The sequence below is a fragment of the Lepisosteus oculatus genome, chromosome 19, assembly GCF_040954835.1.
Source record: "Lepisosteus oculatus isolate fLepOcu1 chromosome 19, fLepOcu1.hap2, whole genome shotgun sequence".
Classification (NCBI taxonomy): Eukaryota; Metazoa; Chordata; class Actinopteri; order Semionotiformes; family Lepisosteidae; genus Lepisosteus; species Lepisosteus oculatus.
In genome coordinates, this window is record NC_090714.1 from 4,099,653 (window position 1) to 4,121,303 (window position 21,651).

Genomic DNA, 21,651 nt, shown 5'->3' on the forward strand with positions numbered 1-21,651 from the left:
AGCACTTTGAGGTTATAGGAAGTTGCACTGTCTCAGTCATTTTGGATTTATGAGTGCAATCGCAAATCACGCTGGGCACCTTACCTTCAGACCTGTGGAAGATGGCTAACGTCCCATCTGCCAGAGCCACCAGCACCCGCCCTTTCACGTGCCTGAAGAGACACAGCTGCATTAAAGACTATCCAGGGTTTCTCCAATTTCACGAGACACAGTGAAGGCATCAAGAGATATTCAGAACCACAAGTGACCAGAATGTGAATGACAGCGGTCTTGGAAATATTAAACTCTTGTTTCTCTCAGTTTTACAAATAAACTGCGGGGGTAATTTCCAAAGACTGAGGAGTCTTGGACATCAGAAAGGGCACACAGACTGTTCAGACCACGAAGGGTCGCATCAAGAACGCTACAAGGCTCCTCATGCCTGTACAGTCACAGAAATTAATCTGCTGAAGTTTTGCCCCACTATGTGTACTGAAAGCAAGGTTTTTGGCCTTAAATATATGTACGCTAACAGAATATTAAATGCTGGGAAACCTTAGCAGTAGTTTGTCTAAGGTTTTATTCAACGCTCTGAAAATGCAGCTCCAGTTGCTATAATGTTCACTCATAAGCCACATTGACAGGGGCACTTACACGATGCTGAGCACAGAGTCCTTCAGCTTGATTGAGTGAAGGCATTTCTTCCAGTTAGAAACAGCAGAGTGCACATAAAGCCTAGGAGGAAGGAAAAACCAGTGTTCTGTTCTTTGCCTTCGTTGTACGTTATGCTTTCAATAGCTAAAATAAAACATCCCAGATGTATCTTGCAGCAACAAAGGAATACTGTGTCACCACGTTATGGAAGTGATCTTAACAATGCACATGTTCAATAAGGCAGATTTTCAGGTTTATCATAACAGGGATGTAAGATTTACCGTAGAGGGATTCCCAAAAACAGAGTAAAAAAAATAAAGAACTGCCCCCGTCCCTCAAACAGATCTCACCAGCCGTTCTGGGCCCCCAGCCACATGGTGGGAGCAGCGCTGGTGGCAGCCCTGGGCTCCTCATCTCCCTCCGCTGGCTCCTGGGTGGAGGCAGTGCTGGCCTCTTCTTTGGGCTGCCGGTGCTCCCTGAGGAAAGCGCCTTCTGTCATTGCACTAGCATCAGCTTCAATACAGCACTCAAATACAGGATTGCACAGTGAATACAGTGCACACAAACACACACAGGATTGCACAGTGAATACAGTGCACACAAACATACAGGATTGCACAGTGAATACAGTGCACACAGACACACACAGGATTGCACAGTGAATACAGTGCACACAGACACATACAGGATTGCACAGTGAATACAGTGCACACAAACACACACAGGATTGCACAGTGAATACAGTGCACACAAACATACAGGATTGCACAGTGAATACAGTGCACACAAACATACAGGATTGCACAGTGAATACAGTGCACACAGACACACACAGGATTGCACAGTGAATACAGTGCACACAGACACACACAGGATTGCACAGTGAATACAGTGCACACAGACACATACAGGATTGCACAGTGAATACAGTGCACACAGACACACACAGGATTGCACAGTGAATACAGTGCACACAGACACATACAGGATTGCACAGTGAATACAGTGCACACAAACACACACAGGATTGCACAGTGAATACAGTGCACACAAACATACAGGATTGCACAGTGAATACAGTGCACACAAACATACAGGATTGCACAGTGAATACAGTGCACACAGACACACACAGGATTGCACAGTGAATACAGTGCACACAGACACACACAGGATTGCACAGTGAATACAGTGCACACAGACACATACAGGATTGCACAGTGAATACAGTGCACACAAACATACAGGATTGCACAGTGAATACAGTGCACACAAACATACAGGATTGCACAGTGAATACAGTGCACACAAACACACAGGATTGCACAGTGAATACAGTGCACACAGACACACACAGGATTGCACAGTGAATACAGTGCACACAAACAGTGAGTAGAGTATGCACAGATAAAGGCTCACACAGACACAGCGTGACCAAGTGAATACAGTGCACACATATGCACACACAGGTGTGCACAATCAATGCAGTGATTATATACACTCTTGCACAATCAATTCAGTGCACAGTGCAATATACTGAACACTGAATGAGAGAATAGACTGCACACACACACACTGAATCAACACACTGCACAAGCACAAACAGACACAAAGGAGATACTCAGCAGGGATGCAGACCTCCCTCCCATAAATGACAAAACCACAGTAGCTGAAACATTAATGATAATGCTTTCTCCATTTGCTTTATTGTAAAAAATCAGGAATAAGGAAAAATGTTGTTGGAAACAGCTGAGCCATGAGTGACCTATTAATAACCTTACAGTGAACTATCAATGACCCATCAGTGACACACTAGTGACCTATTGGTGACTTATCAGTGCACTGTCAGTGATCTATGAATGACTTATCAGTCAGTGGGCTATGAGTGACCTATGAGAGACTTATCAGTGAGCTATAAGTGATCTATGAGTGACTTATCAGTCAGTGGGCTATGAGTGACCTATGAGAGACTTATCAGTGAGCCATAAGTGATCTACAGTACGAGTGCCTTATCAGGGAGCGATTAGTGATCTATCGGTGACCTATCATTGAGCTATAAGTGATCTACAAGTGCCTTATCAAGGAGCTGTCAGTGATCTGTTGGGGAGCCCTCAGTGCCTGTACCTGCTGAGGGGGCCGTCCCCAGCGGGGGGCTGAGGGTCTGTGAAGACGTGCTCAGTGAAGGGGCCCGGCCGGGATGCCAGCCTCTCGGCCTCACTGGCCACAGGCTCCGGCACCTCGGTGGCCTCAGTGGCTTCCTCGGCAGACTGAGACACGTTTATCTTCCCATTCAGCAGGGGCGCCATGTGGCCTGAAGCCCAGGGGAGAAAACAGACAGGTCAGAGGGAAAACGACAATCCACCGCCCTGCGCAGGACATCAGTTCTTGCAGAGTGACTGTCAAACTCCAGCAGGACTTCCAGGGAAAAAAGAACTACGTTGTGCTACAGAACAACACAAAATGTTTGCTCATGCTGAAGTGGACTGGAGCAGTCGCCCACATCCTTTCCTTCCTGCCTTTCTTTTCGCTTAGAAACACATCAAGTACAGAGCATCTCCAACAGTATCTTTTGTCACCCAGCAACTACATATGTTGTCCTTGATCATGTTTTCTCAGACAAACTAACAGGTTTACACTAGGCAGCATCAGTCTGAAACTCACAACTGGCAACCAACTGAAGCTTAGCAGGAGTGAGCCTGGTCAGTACCTGGATGGGAGACCTCCTGGAAAAAGCTAAGGTTGCTGCTGGAAGAGGTTTTAGTGGGGCCAGTAGGGGATGCTCACCCTGCAGTCTGTGTGGGTCCTAATGCCCCAGTATAGTGCTGGGGACACTATACTGTAAAAAGGCACCATCCTTCAGATGAGACGTAAAACCGAGGTCCTAACTCTCTGTGCTCATTAAAAATCCCAAAGAGTAGGGCTGTTAACCCAAGTGTCCCGGCCTTTTCCAGTCATGGCCTCCTAGTAAGCCCCATCTATGAACTGGCTTCATCACTCAGGTCTCCTCCCCACTGATAATGGACGGGTGTTAAGTATACTGGCACACTTTCAGCGGAGTATCTAGACAAGCGCTCTAGAAGTGTAAGTGTAAGGAATTTTTACGTAGACAGGGCTGTGCTTGATTTACAGAATGAGGTTTCCTTGCTCAACAGAGAAAACGGAATTCATCAACACGTGGTGTGCACATCCTACTTGTGTGTTTCACTATAACGAGGGCCTGTACCTTGCCCCTTGTCCACTACAGGGGTGTCGGTCCGTGACGAGCAGTTGCTGCGCACCACGCTGCAGTGGGTGGCGCAGCCCACCAGCGTAATGCCCGCCAGCATGCCCTCCATGCCCCCCTTCTCCTCCGAGCCCCCTTCGCCCGTCTCCAGAAAGATCTCGCCCGCCGGGTAATCGCTCTCACTGGCCGCTGGACAGGAGAGAGCGCAGACGTGTCAGGTGGATCAGAACAGCTCTGCCTGCATTACTGGAGGACCGCCGCCTTACCTACTAGTACCTGCAAATTTAAGGGTCCTGCTCTGGAAGCCAGGTGCTCTGAGCCACTTGCACAGACCTGTAATCAGGAATCTAAATGGAGAGACCAATCCAACGCAAGCTCCCGAGAGGGCACACAAGAGAACACAGGGCAAGCAGGAGCCTCTGGGCAGCTCACCTGGCACGCTGGAGATGCACAGCACATGGGCGTTGCAGACGTTGAACTGGTCCACCAGAGAGCCGGGCTGGTTGGCATCGATGATCACCACCTTGCTGGCGGAGTGAGTGCTGGTGAGGATCCACACTCGGCTGCACAGGGAGTCCGTCTCCTGCAGCTCCTTTGGCTGGGGGGAGAGGGAGGGAAGAGGACCCAGAATTAACACATGGGCACCAGTCTGTCCACAGACATTTACAGCGGCGCTGCAAAGCACTCGTTGAGGATGATTTTGCAAAGAGCAAAAGCAGGTCAAGTCTGCAAGGTAGCTGGCCTTCTGCACAGCTTTTATTTCCTGCAAAAAGATAATGATCTTGAGAAACTTGGACAAGTTAAATTGACAGATTACCTATCCGAAGTAAGAAATCGTTAAAAACTGCTCTGCTAGCAGAACAGGTGTGTTCTTTCCTGTACACTGACACATGGAGCTCACTGACTGAGCAAGCCTTCTTTCCACGCAGGAGACATGGTGGAAAGGGAGAGAACTGTATTTACTGTCAACACAACTGCATTTAAAACGAAGATCAGGAGACGCTAGTTTACATAAAGGATTGTGGGAGTCTGGAAAAAAGCTGCCCAAACCTTGTTGCTGAAGCCGATACTCTGGCCTTTTCCAGGAAACAACTCGATGAGATCACTGGATCAGTTAGTAACTATGAAATAGGCCTGTTATTTGGTTCTCAACCAGTGGTTGGAAGCTCAATGGACATAGCTCTGTTGACCTGACTGTGAACAGCTTTCAAGAAGCGGACGGGAACCTGGCAGGGCCCTGCAGCTGGCCAGTGGTGGAGGGGTACCTTCTTCTTCTCGGGGGAGCTGTGGCTGCTCTGGTCCTCCTGCGCTTCAGCCTCGGCCGACAGGGGGTCAGAGCCGCTGGAAGAGGCCTTCAGCCCATTGGGAGGCGTCTCTTCGGCCTGCTTCCACCCGGTCAGGTCCACGCCCGCGGCACACCACAGCTGAGGCGGACACACACGGCAGCACGAGTCACACACTCACACGGGCAGGCAGGGAGCCGCCCACAGCTGGGGACCGCCTTGCACGCAAAAACTAAACAAAACGGCCAAACTGCGAGGAGGGGTTAGAGATACTTACAGATATAATACAACAATGGAGAAAAAAAAAACACAAAATGGGAACCTGCTAGGACTTCCAAAATAGTACTACTCAAGCAGGGTTCAGCAGGCAATACACACGCAGGCAGCAGTCCTGACTTTACCTTCCGATTCGGATCCTTTTCAACTAGGGGACGACAGTATACCGGGACCGGGACATTCTTCATGCGGTTATCCTCCTGGCCTCCATTCGGGCTCAGCTGTGGAAAGAGACAGGGTTGGGCACACAGAGGAACAGGCAGCACCACCGTATCCGTCTTAAAAAGGGAACAGATTCCAAATAGGGCTGGCAGGTCACAACAGACATGACTTTTTTCATTAAACAGCAGATATGCCATAGATGAAGAGGCATTTATTCCCTCTTGCAACTCTCACTGCTATTATGAGCACAGGCTAGTACTTGAGTATTTAGGACAGCTTTTACTTCCAGTAGGACCTTTTGGTGAACACACCAATTAAACAAGAGCCTAAATCCACATTTTCTCAACAAGGAGCCTGGTCTTTACACAAGTGATGTCTTCAATTTCAGAACACATAAAGCAGTGTTATTCCTGCAAGCGTATCATAAGAGGCAACAAAATGCTACTCAAACCTCCCTCTCTTCTGCCTTCTGCCCTGAGGATTTTCAAGGCCAAATGAGGCTTACAGATATCAGGCCACACGCGGGAAAGAGAAAAAAAAAACACAACAGGAACAAAAACTAGAGGGGTGAGGCGGAGGGCAACAGTCATATCAGCAGGCTGCACAGTACATCAATCACATGTCAGGCCTACAAAAAGGAGGTTACTATTATCACTGTGGGGGGCACAAAAATCGGTCAGGGCACAGAAGAAGCTACGAGGTGTCAACGTAATTTGAATCCCACTTGTGGGACTTGACAGTGTGATGGGTCAGCTGTGTCAGACAGGCCACTGTGGCCGCTTCTTTCCTCGTTTGTGGACGCTGAGGGCCAGCCGCCCTGAGGTTGCGCAGTAGTCACATGCCGGGACTCTGTCGGTCTCACTTGCCTGGTGCTTCTTCGCGGGCCCCTCCTGTGAAAGTTCCAGCTGATAGCCTGTCTGTGGGAGATCACAGTTAGAGTGGGCTGCCCTTTCAGGGCAAGCACGCAGCCCGGCCCCCATGCGACTCTGCAGAGCTCTGGGGAACCGTGGCCCAGTCTGGGGTGAAGTCTCAAGACTTGAACACACTCCACCTAACAGCTTCACGGCCACAACTAACACCCCATTAACCAGGGGCCCAGCATGAATAGGGAACTTGGCTCTAGGGTAAAGATGGTCAGGGTTAGAAGTGACCATCAGAAGCAGAATCAAAGGTCAGCAGAGGCGACTAGACATGTTAAACTGAATTAAATCTAGCTGCCTCCTAATGTCATCAAAGCCCCCTGCACTGCCTGCTGGATTTGTACCGCGAGAGACACATAAAAACTGAACTGAACTATCATTAATTTTCATTTGAAAAGAAAAAGTGAAGAATATGTTTATGGTGGCTACCAGCAGAGCAGAGTCAGCATTTCCGTGGATTTTAGAAGACAAATCCCTTGCATCCTCAAGACTATCCTAAAGTACCAGTCAGACCAGTGTACATATCAGGTGAAGCTCTCCGACTGCCAGGGTGTCTGCAGCCCTTTACCGCCTGCGCACAGAGTGGAAGTCAAGTGCCTTCTGAAACTGTGAGAGCACTGTGCTGGCTGGCAAAACAGGACTTTGGGATGTTAAATTGTAAACCCCAGTGTCCACGTCATTTTAAAGCGCAGTGGTCACACGCCCTACAGACATACAGCGCCGCGGAGCCGGCGGAGCTGCCGGGAGCAGCTGCGGGGGCCAGGGGTACCTGTTTGTAGCGGGGCGGCACGCTCCAGCCGCAGGTCTGCAGCAGCCCGTCCTCCCTGCGCATGTGCTCCCGGACCTGCCGGTACTGCTCCCTCCTCTGCTCCCGGCGGGTGGACAGCGCGCCGTCGCTGAGGGGAGGCGCCACGCCGTTACAAGGGCCGGCCGCACTAGATCGCCGACGTCTAGTGACGGGCGGCTCCGAGAGGTTAGCCGCCATCTTGGCTCAAGGTCACACCACAGAGTCGGGGTTTTGAGGCAAGATGGGGACTTCTTGTCTGAGCCTCCTCTCACTACAACATAATCACCTAACCTACATCACACTACCAATACAACATCTTAGATATAATCTAATCCACACCCAGTTACTTTTTCACCGATTTGCTATAATTGCTGCATCATACAATTACTATATTTCTCTTGTTTATCATATTCCAAACATGTCTGTTACAGCACTTTGCTGCATATGGCTTGTTATCTTTAGAGAGTTGTTACAATTGTGTTTGAGCCACCTTGTCATTAATTAACCAGTGAAAGATACATGACATTTACCTGAGGGCTTATGAAATTCTGTCTACATGTCTTGCCCCGAGCTCATTAAAGTGTGAAGCTACTGCCCTGTGTTTCCTTAGGTCTTTAATCAACATGCATGTTATCTAACATTTCAGTTCAAATATTCTAGGGAAAGAACCCTACAACGTGAGGGTCGTCTACAACAAAGGCAAACTCCCATTGCTTAATTCAAAGTACATCATTTAAATTATGGGATATAAAAAGAAAAAAGTTAATTTCAAGACACAAACTCATTCCCTACTGATGTGGGACATTCTCATGCTGGTGGTGGCAATTTTCTCACAGCAAACAAATGTTCCCTGCTTGTCCGTGTTACCATGAATCCAGACTTGGGTGACCAACCGTTTTTAAAAGCTGTGCACAACACTGAAAGGAGATGGAGGGAGAGGGCCTAAGTGGGGAGACCGCTCCCCAGAAAGACACTTCCTTCTGGCTCTTCCAGTAGCTTTTCAGGACACGGTGAGAGCTCGGGTGCCGCTGGGGAACCAGCCCTTGGGAAACAAGAGGAAGGGAGACGCCGGGTCCCGGAGGGGGGCGAGAGGGGCGCAGCAGGGCCTCCCGGGGGGATGGTACTCACTCCTCGTGGGGGAAGAAGCTCATGTGGCTGTTCGAGGACAGCTGGCACATGGTGTGGCTGCGGCGCTGAGAGAAGCCGGCCGGCGTGGGCGACTTGTAGTGGATGTTGACGCTGGTGTAGGGTCGCTTGGCGGGAGGAGGGTTGGCCGAGGAGCTGAAGAGCCGGGCGAAGCTGCAGGAGACAGAAGGGCGGGGAGTTTCAAGGGCACGCCGGGTAACCCGCCCCTGAGGCCGGCTGTTATCCTCTACCTCACGGCCTGCAGTGGTTTCGGATGATCACGGCCAACTGGGGGACATACTTACAACTGCCAGATGGTGGATTTTTTCTTTTCTTGAATTTGTGAATTATCTCTGGAGGCTCTGGGGAGGAAGATAAAAAACAAACAGTTACTGTACGTATGGATTCCCCTTTCCCACAACCGGCCACAGATTTTCGTTCGCCCACTAAGCTGACTGGACTTCCTACCATTGAAGGTGTTTTTATATCGTAGTGTGTCAGAGTTCTGCTTGGGCTTCAGTCGCCATGGATTCCTCTGTAGTAAAATTACCAACATTAACAAGGTCACAAGCAATATCACTATGGCAGCCCAAGTTATCGAGGGACTATTTGATTCAATTCAATTTTATTCTTCCACACAGCTCTCTTTACAATGAGTTGTCACAGAGAACCTTCACGGTGATTTATGCAGATGATACAAACAGGGTTGTACAACACAATAAACCAAAAGGAAATTAGTGTAAGCAGATGTAAAGTAGTTTAGAGTATCACAAAATAAAGCAGGTGTAATTTAGTTTACCGTATCATAAAATAACAGTGTAACCATCAGGCACAGAGGAGAGAAAAAGGAAAGACCCCATGAGGAGAATAAACTCTAGGGGTCCAAAGTCTGATGGTACTAGCTGTGACAGTATTTGAATGAGGGTACAAGTGGAAGCCATGTTGGGAGAGGTTGTGTGTGTTCTGCTGGGGTTGGAGTGTGAAAGCAGATGTGCAGTGGGATTGGGAGCCTTTAACAGTGGAGCATAGCTCCTCTAGATGTTAATTAAATAATTGGTTAAGTACTGCACTGGAGGGTACATTCTCACCCGGAAGTATTTTCTTGAAAGACTTTAATAAAACTCTGCAATAAAGCCTCCAACCCTCTTCTGCTATTGCCAGTCCTGGGATGGCATTAGCTAAGAGAGGCTCTCAGTAACCCATATTACCTGTCTGTAATGTGAGTAACATGATAGCTAAGAGCTTTCAAGGTAGAATTATTTTGTGGATCTCTGCCTACTTAATCGCACCTGGAGCGGGGAACTGGCTCCTGCCGACCACCCGTACACGAAACTACAAGTCGTGTGTTCCTTCACAAGCAAGGTGCTGCTGACACGCCCGGATTCAAGCTGATGATGCAGGGTGTTGCATCACCCCCCCACTCTCTCCCTAGTCTTTCCTGGACGCGCCGTCTGCAGAGGACTCACCTGATCATTTCGGTCCACCGCACGGCCTCCTGCAGCTCCATCAGCCGCTCCTTGTACTGGTTCCTCTCCATGAGCACGCGCGCCATCTCCACCCGGGTGAAACGCCGGCGCTGCATCATGGACACGTCGTCCTGCAGCGGGGACGAATACTTGCACAGCGAGTGGGGATAAGGGAGTCATTTAGTGAGGTTGTGAAGCAAGGGCACCCTCCAGGGAAACAAGAAAGACCCCCCACCACCACCACCACTGCACAGCAGTTTGATCCATTCCAGGCTTCGAGAGCGTCATCGTCTTGGGCGTGCTGCTCTGACGTAGCAGAGGGAGCGCTCATCGAGCTCGCCGGGCAGTGTCTACCCCTGCCGTGGCACTGAAAACGGAACGGTCATCTTGAAACGTCTACCGGACGTTCGGGAATTTCATTATGTCCCCAAACGCTGAATTAGCAGTCTAGCTCCTTTTCTAACCAACCTTTTCCACAAATGCAGAAATGACTAAATGAAACCGTTCACTTTTTGAAGTTGGTTTCGTTTTCTCTGTGGGGGACTTTCATTAATCTTGATTAATGAGCCAATCAGGGGACATGAAGCTTATCTAAAACATGGACTATCAATTGACCAGCTATTTATTTCCAGATTGAAATATTTAAATCCCAACAGCGCCACAGCTATAAATCACTTCATCAGTGGCTTTGGAGTCTTTCTGATATGCTCTACAACATTAATGCAATAGGGAGGTGAGAACTCACATTTTCCACACATATTTAACCAGCTGAATCCTTATCCTTAATAGCTGTATTCTTAATTTTTTACCCTAACAATGAAAACCGTTGCAAATAGTAAAGATCCCATGGAAATATTAGTTAATGAGTTAACAGTTAACAGGTTAAAACAAGCAGTTTTATTGACAACACTATGGATTAAAAGGCTTGTACTGTATTTATGGTATTTAGTTGAGTAGATCTCAACTTCAAACTGAAAGACCAAAGGTAACTTTACAAAACAAAACTGAAATAAATTAAGCTGCTGCACTGGTGGAGTTTTGTTTCCCTTAATTTGTACAAAGAGACAGAAACCAGACATGATCACTAATACCACATTACTAGACAAACACAAATCATGTCCTGCCTTTGGCACAACTAAAAATGAAAGCTTTTTCCAAATCAATCGTCATTAAAAACTGAAGTACAGAATGCAGTTAAATTCATTCATAATTTTAAAAAATGTACACACCAGAATTTTATATATGTTCATCCGGTTAACCTGTATACACCCATCCCTCAATTTATGAACATAAATCACTCCTCAAAATCTGTGCATAAAGTGAAAATACATAAACCGCAAACAAAATTCCCTTACTTTACACGTAAAACCTTCTGATTTGTTCACAGGATCTAGAATATACAGTTACCAAATATTATGTACTTTTGCCCTAGCAGAGCACTGAATTGTCAAAGTAAAAACACTATTTCTTGTAAATGATCATTCAATTTCCTGTTTATCTTAGTACAGTAGTTAATAAAATGACAAAATGTTTAAAGCTTCTGGGAATGCAGACACACTGTAGACCCCTGTAGTGTGGGGTTATACTATGAGGAGGGAGTCTTTAAATTACTATTACTACTTACTATTTAGGGCACACTTTGTAGCAAAAATTTTGGAACTGCAAAAAAACAGATATCACAATGCAGGCTTTGTTCTAGTGAAATTTCAGGAACCAGGTGTTTGTAAATCAAGGGATGGGTGTCATTTTACAGGTTACTTAGAATTTTAGGTGTTATGAAGAAAGAAACAAATTATTAGATCACTTTAGAACTCAGACGTGATGAACTACTGAGAAAACTGAGAGTTAGAATTTGTGAGGCAGGGTCTGGGAAAGCAATGGGCAAATATTACTTGATTTGCTCCAGCTGACTAAATAAATTAGCATTTGAGGTTAAAAAAGGGATAGTTAGGGGTTTTAAGTATTAATATTTACAAAAAGATGCAGCGGTGAGGCATGCAAAGCAACTAAAGAAAAGGTGAGAACACTTTTCCTTTAGTAGAATTTAGTTTTGTTAATAAGATTGCTGATGCCCCCAGACATTTCTTCATGTACATTATGCATTATGATCCATATTTACAACACAAATGATGAAGAAAACACTAATTTGTGGTATTTCCCATGTGTTTTGTAGATAATGTGTAATACTATTTACCATGGTTGTACAGAGGGAAATACAGCACGCGTTCAACATACTGCAAGACAGAAGGTAACGTTGCAGGGAGACTAAGAAAGCACACCTCTGCTGCCATCCATAATACATAATAATTCATTATAAGGATTATAATAATACACTATCCCCTATGCTTCCACCTGTATTATGGAATAATGCGTTACAATGATTATAATAATACACTATTCACTATGCTTACATCGTCTGTTTCCTCCTCCTTGGACTCCTGTGTGGTTCCTATGGCCTCTGCTCTCAATCTGGAGGAGAAAAAAGGCAGCAGAAAATGAGCACCAGCAGACCTGAAAGTCAGAAACCAATCCTCCCAACCAATAATAAACAATAAAGTAATTAGAAATAGAAATAAGTAGAAATAAGCAGTATCTGGGTCACCACTGCATGAGTCTATTTTAAAGCCACAGTAAAAGCAATTCAATGCAAGAAACCCCTTAGCTTCTCAGACTAGAAGATACTTGGAAAAACACAGACAATTAGTTACCCAAATCAGTCATCATTCCACCAATATAATAATGATTACAGTACAGAAATAAATAAAGACACTTTTTTAATAAAGTGCCAAGTTTTTAAAGTGCCCTTCGAAATCAAAGCATGCAGAACATCCCGTGTTACGTGGATTATTTTTCCTCTTTTCAGGGTTGTGACTTTTGAACTATCCCTACTGTATATTGGCATGTCTTCTCTAATGGAGCACTAAGACAACTTACCCAGTGTCAAAGCACATCCCGTTAAAGACTGGGTGGCAACTCAAAGAAAGGAATTTGCTGACACTCCAGCCTCCCCACTGAACTGTGCTAGAATGTGTTAGGCTGGAGCTGAAGTACAGCACTTTCAGCAAGACTTCCCAATGGTATCCTTGTTCCTTCTCGCCGGAACAGGAAACAGGCAGGCAGGGACTTTCAGGAACATAGCTGGTCCCACCCACAGCACCCTTATTGAAATACTGCTTATTGAAACAACTAGATAGTGCATAAATGGAAGTTTGGGGACACATTTCTATGGACAAAGAAAAGAGACACATCCATCAACTTTGCTGATGTCCACAAGACAATATATCCAACCTCCATCAACTTCACGGATGTCCACCAGGAGATATATAGAACCTGCATCAACCTCACTGATGTCCCCCAGGAGATATATCCAACCTCCATCCTCCAGATGTCCACCAGAGGATATAGACAAGTAATCATGGACATCAGCAGAGGTCACAATGAGCTAGGCTACACTGCCCCTGGCAATTGAAACAGACTCTCTATTTGTATGTGAACCAAGTTTCATTATGCGGTGCTCTGATTTCACAATTCTGTTTTTTGATTAGACCACCTAATGTTTATAATTTACCCTGTACAGTAGAAATCTCCAACCTCCGGTCCTGGAGAGCGCTGGTCCAGCAGGTGTTATAGGCACCTTTTAAATGATCAATTTGTAAAGGCATATAACAATTTAAGGAGGTCCAATTCAAGAGGTGATGTGTACAATTCAGTGATACAGAGATCATTTGGAACAAAACTCAGATAATAAAGTTAAGGTGGTTGATGTCCCTCACCGTTTCAGGTCTTCCTCCAGCTCTTTGACCCGGTTCTCCACCTTGATTTTGGACTGCCTCACTGCTTCCAACTCCTCCCTCAGCACCTCCTGCTCGCTGGACAGCTCGTCCACCTTGGCAATCAGGTCATTCTTCACAATGTTCAGGGCATTCCTGTGAGGGCACAGGCACGTCCAGTGACAGGAAACTGCATGGTGCACCACTGAGCCAGTCATGACTCCTTCCTTGAAAGGCCAAATATATCTAAGGCATGATTACCAATATACCGCAGATTCCACGTACTGCAAGAAACAAGCCAAGGCTTTTAGGAAAACAGCTAAGTCAAGCCAGTCTATGACGATCAAACCAGCAAATTCTCAGAATTTATCTTGATTTAAAAATTATCTAAAACTCTGTAGTGTACTTATGTTTTGCTTCTTTGAATTTTTTAAGGCCCTGAGAAAGTTTTCAGGATCCGTTGAGTGGTCTCCTTTGTAACCTTATTTTAAACAGGGAACACAGCTGCTCTCAATAAACTTCCATTTTCAGGCAGAAATGGTAGAATGAACTCTCATAATATTGCATAACACTTATAATATTCCAGTTTGTCACTGGCAGTAACAAATTAAAATCTGATTAAGAGATGCCTTCATAGGGCCCTTGAGTAGCAAAAATAGTAAAGTTTCTCACCTTGGGCACACATTGAACCCTTCAAACTGAGATCAGGAGCCACATCTTTACACTGTCATCTCAGAGCTGCTGTAAGTGATCTCTGTAGGTGTGCAAACTGTCTGAAATTCTAGTACAATGAAATGACTGAATCGGACTGCTAGTGCAGGGGTTCCCCGCCCTGGTCCTGGGGTCCAATAAGGTTCCAAACAAGCAACTTATTAGCTCCAACAGGCATCCAATTGAGAGCTCAGCTGGATTCAAACCCAGCAGTTCTGGTGGTCCGAAGGGCTGGGACTGGGAAGCCCTGTGCTAAATGCTCCGCTGTAGTCTCTTACTTGGTCTCAAGGAGTTGTTTGTTCTCCGTCAGCAGGTTTTCCACTTCCTTCCCCATTCCTGCAAGACAGCCCACATAGCGTTAGCACAGCTCGTTGTGTCCTCCTCGCGCAGCTCGCCCAGCAGTAGTGTCCCGCTGAGTCTACGGGCTCAATCCCGTCCAGCTCCAGCTACATGCTTCTGGGTGTTCAGTTTCACCTGGGACAGCATTTGCATGGCTGGGACAAAGTGTTCTTGTCAGTGCTCCCTGTAGCTCTCGGCCTTTGTCTCCTGCTCAAGTAACAGATTTATTTTAGAATCTCAAACATTGCTTTAAAGTCCAGCAGGCTGGGCCCAAGAATCAGGGTATGAATTGCCAACCATATGAAAAAGATTGAACACAACTGGTCTAGTGCTCAGTGCAATGTACATCAGAGTTCATTGTGAAGGCTTTTACTTGATGCAGAAAAGGAAATAAAAAATATATATAATCAGGACGTTAAACATGTTAAATGTTAAATTGGTTAAAATAAGTTGGGTGGCAAACTTTGCTGACTTAAAATTTTAGCTTTTTCATTAGATTCTGTGTTATTAAAATTATACCTTCAAAATATGTTGTAATCCACATGAATAAAAGACAGAGGGCCATAATACAGATAACACAGACTATCTCTTAAAAACTAAAATGTAAGATTACTTTACTTGCTAGAGTTGTCAAGGTAACAATATATGCTGACTTCAAGAAATAAGAAAAATAAATGGTTTGATTTGATAATATGTCCTAAATCTCTAAACTTGTATCATGCTCCCTATTACTAAAAAAAAACCTCTTATATTTTTAGGTATTTTTTGAAAGGTTAAAGGGCAGTACCCTCTCTCACACACACACCATAAAGAGAAAACAGTATGCGACACAGAACGAATGGACATTCTTAACTGGAGCTCAGCAGGGAGGATGACAACCTAGATACTTTTGTTTCAGCTTTTCTAAATCATAATCATTCCCAAACATCGTTTCTTGAAGCTATATATGATAACAAATCCCTCTCTTTTCACATTTCATTTCCTGCATCCCTCCTCCATCTCATCTCCACTTGGGCAGCTGCCCCTTGGTCGCTCCTCACTCTGCAGGGACCCCTGTCCCTGTCTTCCTCAGCCTAGGGGGTTAAACCACAATTCACTCGACCTACATACTCAATAAACATCCTCAAACACATCGAAGTCTTGAGTGTCTCTATTCCTTGTGACTGTGGAAACTCTTCAACTGTGTAAAAGTGAGAATGTTAAAAACATGTTTAAGCATGGGGTATGTACTGTACAATATGGGGAAGAATAATTGTATTCTAGCTGAACCCAGCTTCTTGTTACTTGAAAGGCCTGTAATCAGACTGCAATACCTGGTGTCTATGGAATGAATAATTAGACGTACCCACATTTACACACAGCACCAGAGCAATGGGAAAAGGAAATACAAATCGCACTCTTGCAGTGATATAAAAGGCAAAAACCGAGAAATATGGATAAAATGATGGAACAGAAACAAAAGGGAAACAAGCATGATTTTAAGCTCACGAGTCCTTTCCAGACACCCCTGAACAGTGTCGTGGTGCTGCGGTCACTGGTCAAGGGAGTGAGCAAAGGCGAGGCAATGCACTAAGAGCAGAGGAGCCTGGCCACTGAAGCTGGAACAGAAGAGGGTAGAATGCACAGCGATGGTGCAAGATCAGCGTGGTGCACGGTCAGCCTGGTGCACGATCAACTGGTGCACGATCAGACTGGTGCACTATCATACTGGTGCGCGGTATGCCTGGCGTGCGATCAGCCTGATGCATGATCTGCCTGGAGCACAATCAATGATTTAGTGTTATCCAGAGTGACAAGCTTAGCATGATAATATAAGGTTGGTAACTCAAGGAAAAATGTTCACTGCATGCTACTTAAAGCAATAGGTTCAAAACACACTTTAGGACAGTCCAGCTTCTATACAAATAACATATACGTAGAATAATTAGTCCACTTTCCTTGCGATTTATTTTGTAATACTTTCGGTTTCATAGTGTCATAGAAAGCTTATATTAGAATAACGTTTGTGAATTCCAGTAATAAATGACTGTTTACAATCCAGGGAAATCATCCAGTCAATATATGGAAAGGATATCTGCTTTACCTCAAGCATGTGCTGGATTGTTCTCAAACATTTATATTTGCGTATTTATTTTTATACACCTAATCTGGACTCTCCAATTGCTTTCTTATATTTCCCCTAAGGCTCCTGTATGGTGGAAGAGGATGAGGAAGGGGCAAACGTGCTGCTCCCACCCACGCACCCATCAAGCCACCCCCCCTTACATATTTTTAACATGCTGCAAGCTCTGCAGCACCTAACAGGAAACTGGAGGAGGGAGTGCATCTCTTCATGACATCATGACCAGCCTGCTGGCTCCTGTGAAGGCCCAGGAGTTGCTGTTTCACCGGGAGCTGAATGAGCCCTCTTTGACCAACCTCAACACCACTTCCCAGGAACACTTAGCCAGGTCTGCTCATCTCCTTAGAGAATCCTTTGCACAGCCCGCTTGTGATTTGACCTGGGCTCGGGCCCCCAGCATCTGGGAGTTCGTGTTATGTCTGTCTCCACTGCTCGGCAGCAGGGCCCGCTAGCTTTATCACCGTCAACCCGTCTCCCTGCTCTGATTTCCACGGAAACCAATTAACTGACCGCTGAAAAACTGCTCCAGGAGTTTCACAGGATAAATACTGGGATCTAACAGACTCTGTCATGGAGTTCCAGTTCAGAGCACCTTGAGTTTTTGCCACTGTTTCTGTAGCTTATTGCATCAGCTGTGCTTTGTTCAGAATGCTGACCTCTGCTGGCTTGGTACATCACCTCCCAGATCACCCCTCAGATTTATCTACACTCTGTATCTGGGTTTGGACCCAGGCTTGCTCCGACTTTGTCTCCTGCACTTCCTGTTGGTACTTTGGGCTCTTCTTAGCTGGCTCTCACCAGCTTTGAGCCCTGATTGCTTCATCACGACCCTGACTGTGTTCTCACCCTGGTTTCCTAACCTCCCACAGCCCGCCACCTGTCTGCGCACACAGCAGCTCTTCCCTGTGTCCCGAGCCAGCTCCAGGCTGCTCGCTCAGCCCAGTCTCCGTGTGCCCACAGCTCTGTGCAGTTCCCTGCATGCTGCCTGTGGGTCTCCCTGCCCCAGCACTTGGGTTCTGTCTGCGCCAGGAGAGATCGAGATCGGCTGCCGGTTCCATCTCAATAGGGTGACTTTACGCTAAAAGCTCAAACTGGAGTCCTAGGTTTTTAAATAAAGTGTTTTAGAGGCACAGTGAAGCAGTGATGATTACAAATATATCAGGCTGATTCAAATGCTTGGCTTATCTGGGGTCTCATATGACAGGAGTTAGTCAAAGTTCCCCATTGATCAACCACATCAAAAAGTGGAAAGTTTTTTGGGAAAGTTTCAGAATCTCTCTTTACTTTTTACTAACACTTAAATGTACTTAAACAGATTCAACAGCTGTGTGTTATAATTAACTATAATATAAGCTCATATATTATATATATAGCTCATATATACAGTATATAATATATAAGCTCATGTTTGCTTATAGCTATATTTGGGTGCCAGCTGAAGCTCCACAGTGCTTCACCATCCACATTGCGCATATTTTAATGATGTGAAAGATTTTTTTTAATGTGACCAAATGTCTGACTAAAAGCTATCTTGAGAAAGGAACAGGTAGCATGAGGAAGTGTCTTCACCGTTTGAACCAAGGCTGAATAACTGAAGCCACTGGATGGAAAAGAGGAGGAAATCACACAACTGAAGAGATGCAGCTGGGAAACCCGAATCAATGAAAACAGAACTTGTGGAGCTTTTACTTTGACATTGACAGTAGTGAGAAACGCAAGTCATTTTATGTCAGAAACGTTTTTCAGGCTCTTCACTTGGGTCGTTTCCTTGTCTAAAAACACTGGTGCCCTTTTGCTGCTTTCTGCTCAATAAAACATGAAGTGCTCCTTGGAGATAATCCTGACATTTGTCAGAATAGGAAAGTACGAGTTTCTCAATCAAACTAGGCAACCGTCTACACAGCCAACACAGGAAGGGTAGCAGAAGGTGGCCTGTGTCACACACAAGCACTGCCTGCCCCATCTGGAATGGAGCATTGCAAGAGGAATGGCCCATCGTACAAAAGGGAAAGTGACTGCTGCTGTTGTCTGTGGGATTACTACATGCTGACGGAGCAGAGGGAGCGTGCTTCCGCACAAGACCAGCTCTGTCAGCTACACTCGTCATGGTTCAGCACTTGCAGTACTGTCGGTCCCCATGTCTGTCTGCAGTAAAACAAGGCTGCAGGGCTACATTTCAATGCAGAAAATTGAAATGGGGCAGTTTTTTTAACATTCATTTGGGAGATGAGGAGCCTGTGTGTGCCTCTTAACTTTACGGGAAGTATTCCACTGTATCGGATGAGACAGAAATCCACTTTTAATCCTTACTGCTCGGTTGTTGCCTGTTGCCTTTCTCACTCGCAAAGCCTCCTCTATCTTATCTATGCTGTCTATATCACCCCTATTGTAAGAAAGCAGCCAACGACAAGAGGACAATGATTTAAAGCATGAGAAAATCAAGCCTGCTGTAGATGGCTATACTGATGTTTCTGCAGAATAAATGTTTTCAAAAGGGCAAAATTTCCATTGGAAGCAAAAAAGCACACTGATGCCATGCTTAGGATACTCCACCAGGACATCTTTTTGGCTGCATTTGACTCTCTTCCTATAATATTTTATAATTAACCTATAATGTGAAGAGCAATTTGATTCTGGAGACCTGATTATGGGAAAGGAAGACTCTTCAGTACGACCACTGGTATGTGATCATTTAAAGAACACAGCTCTGCCAAACCTAGAACGTTCTGTCAGGGAGACCACCTGAAAAGCATGACTTGCACAATCCACAAAAAATTATTTTCATTGGAAAAGCTGCAGGTGGCAGTCAGGAATAGGCTGCCACCAGCTTTCACCACCACCTCAGCTTTCTATGGAAACTGCAAGGACCTGAAATGTCAAAGCTGAAGGAACTCCAGTCAGGTTTTACATTTTATGGTGTGAGCTACCTGATCTGTTACAGCTTCAGCCACGTGGAGACAAAACAACAGAATACCAGACAACAAAAGGCCCAATGCACCATTCAGATGGAGGAAAGAGCACAATCCTCGCTTCTAAGCCCAGAAAGGACACAGACAGTGGCTCACAAGCAAAGCTTGGGGGTGGTGGGGGGTGAGGGGGGTGACTGAACACAGAAAAGGGGTTGGATGGATGGGTGCACGATTAACAATGAAGGACTACTAAGGCCCCTGCGTGCGTCTTACCGAAGAAATCGTCACGCACTGAACAGGCAGTCCAGCACGGGGGCAGAGTGTGTGGAGAGGGAGGCAGACGGGGGAGAGAAAGGAAGAGGGGTTGGGGGGAGGATAAGAAGAGAAGAAAAAGAAGCCGATAAGCAAATTTAGGTATTCAGGCTTAAAGAGAGACAGAGAAAGCCATGGTCTGTGCAGGGTAACTCCCTCAGGCAATAGAGCTCGATCTGCAGGAAGAGCACTGACAATTCAGCTCAGGGTGGGGTATATGGTATAAGACGCTAAGCCCGACGGCTATCAAAAAGCACTCCTCTATTCTGCAGCGCTCAACTGTCTCGTTGCGACTCCTGATATTTTGTGAAAATCGAGAGCCCCTCATTTTTTCGTTCCATTTAAAATCGGTTTAAAAACAAGCACTTCTGTGTAACAAGGCACCTGACTTGCTCGGATTTTTTTTTCTTCTGCCTAATTTTCATCGGACACCCCATTCTGGAATTCTAGGCTCCTGCAACCAACTGTCCCCGTACAACCAACTGGGATCCGGAAATCCCCCTTCGACCCAGGACCCATTCCTCTGTATAAACCTCAAGTAATCAGGGATTCTGATGATTAAAGTATATCCTTGATCACTACAAGTTACAAAAGACAGATCTAGTCTATTTTCTTTTCTCTACTGTCCCTCTTGCAGGTTAAATTAAAAAGGCTCAGCTGCACTGAACCTCATATTGTAACCTGTCAGATTGTTCTAAGGATATTCATTTTGCACCAGCAAGGGTGTGCAGTTGTCCTATTTTCGTCCCTCCTGAGGAGCTTGCATTCTGAATAGGTGTCATCAAGGGAGGTCAGGGTGCAGCGGGGACAGAGGCTGGAAAGCTTGCAGTGATTGGACAGCAGCTGGGGAGTGTCACGTGTATACCAATAGGAGAAAAGAGATACCAACCAATCCCGAGGGCAGATACACACCTGAGAACTCCCCTATGGGCGTGTCCAGCAGAAGCACATACAGGGGAGAAAAGAAGGAAGCAAAAAAGGGTCAATCAGTGACTCAAAGGAAAAACAAAATCAGAATAATAAAAAAAGGAAACAAAATAAGCATACATCAATGAACAAGGCAAAAGCATGATTTCTCAGGAGCCTTGCCGGCAATGAATGAACAAGCCTGTATTTCACAATGTATATATATAGTCTCTGCGAGATCTCAAGTTTAGGACGTGTCATTAGCCCACAACCACAATGTACATTGCCATAGAAAAGAACATAGTGTAAGGCTGAAATTGAAATGACTGGTGAGTTTAAGAGGATTGATCAAATCTGCAGAGTTCTCAGGTAACACTCAAATTAAATTCATATAGAACAAATCACGCACATCTTTATCATAGCTTGGCACGTTTGTCTTAATCAAACTGTCAAAATGATACATGGACAATTATGTGGCTGGAACAGAACTAAAACTACGTTTGGTGGCAGATTTCGGACTGTTGTCACTGATGGAGCATTAGCTCGTTCAATTTTTAAATATTCAATGTAATGATTCTTAAATCTGACTTTAAGCTGTGCTTTTGTATTTATTGTGTTCTATAAAATAGCACAAATGGGTGCACAACCTTACTGTGAAAAGGTGTCATAGAAGATTAAATGCTAAGACTGTATTGCTGTTATAAAGC

General features: G+C 45.5%; 1 protein-coding gene across 22 annotated transcripts in view; it reads right to left on the reverse strand.

Moving 5' to 3' along the window:
* The window catches only part of mapk8ip3 (mitogen-activated protein kinase 8 interacting protein 3), a 56,070-nt gene that overhangs the window by 10,501 nt on the left and 23,918 nt on the right, over window positions 1–21,651 (reverse strand). For 7 of the 22 annotated variants that reach the window (XM_069181097.1, XM_069181111.1, XM_069181098.1 and 4 more), the window contains 18 exons: window positions 20,951–20,962; window positions 20,000–20,017; window positions 14,635–14,692; window positions 13,649–13,801; window positions 12,287–12,344; window positions 9,876–10,024; window positions 8,715–8,771; window positions 8,413–8,583; window positions 7,267–7,393; window positions 6,444–6,494; window positions 5,541–5,636; window positions 5,122–5,280; window positions 4,289–4,454; window positions 3,857–4,045; window positions 2,758–2,944; window positions 984–1,109; window positions 634–714; window positions 85–152 (listed from right to left, as the gene is read on the reverse strand). In XM_069181097.1, coding sequence (XP_069037198.1) covers window positions 85–152; window positions 634–714; window positions 984–1,109; window positions 2,758–2,944; window positions 3,857–4,045; window positions 4,289–4,454; window positions 5,122–5,280; window positions 5,541–5,636; window positions 6,444–6,494; window positions 7,267–7,393; window positions 8,413–8,583; window positions 8,715–8,771; window positions 9,876–10,024; window positions 12,287–12,344; window positions 13,649–13,801; window positions 14,635–14,692; window positions 20,000–20,017; window positions 20,951–20,962 — 1,926 coding nt within the window. The remainder of the gene's footprint in view (window positions 1–84; window positions 153–633; window positions 715–983; window positions 1,110–2,757; window positions 2,945–3,856; window positions 4,046–4,288; window positions 4,455–5,121; window positions 5,281–5,540; window positions 5,637–6,443; window positions 6,495–7,266; window positions 7,394–8,412; window positions 8,584–8,714; window positions 8,772–9,875; window positions 10,025–12,286; window positions 12,345–13,648; window positions 13,802–14,634; window positions 14,693–19,999; window positions 20,018–20,950; window positions 20,963–21,651) is intronic. The other 15 variants (XM_069181099.1, XM_069181113.1, XM_069181104.1 and 12 more) reach the window with 9 other exon arrangements.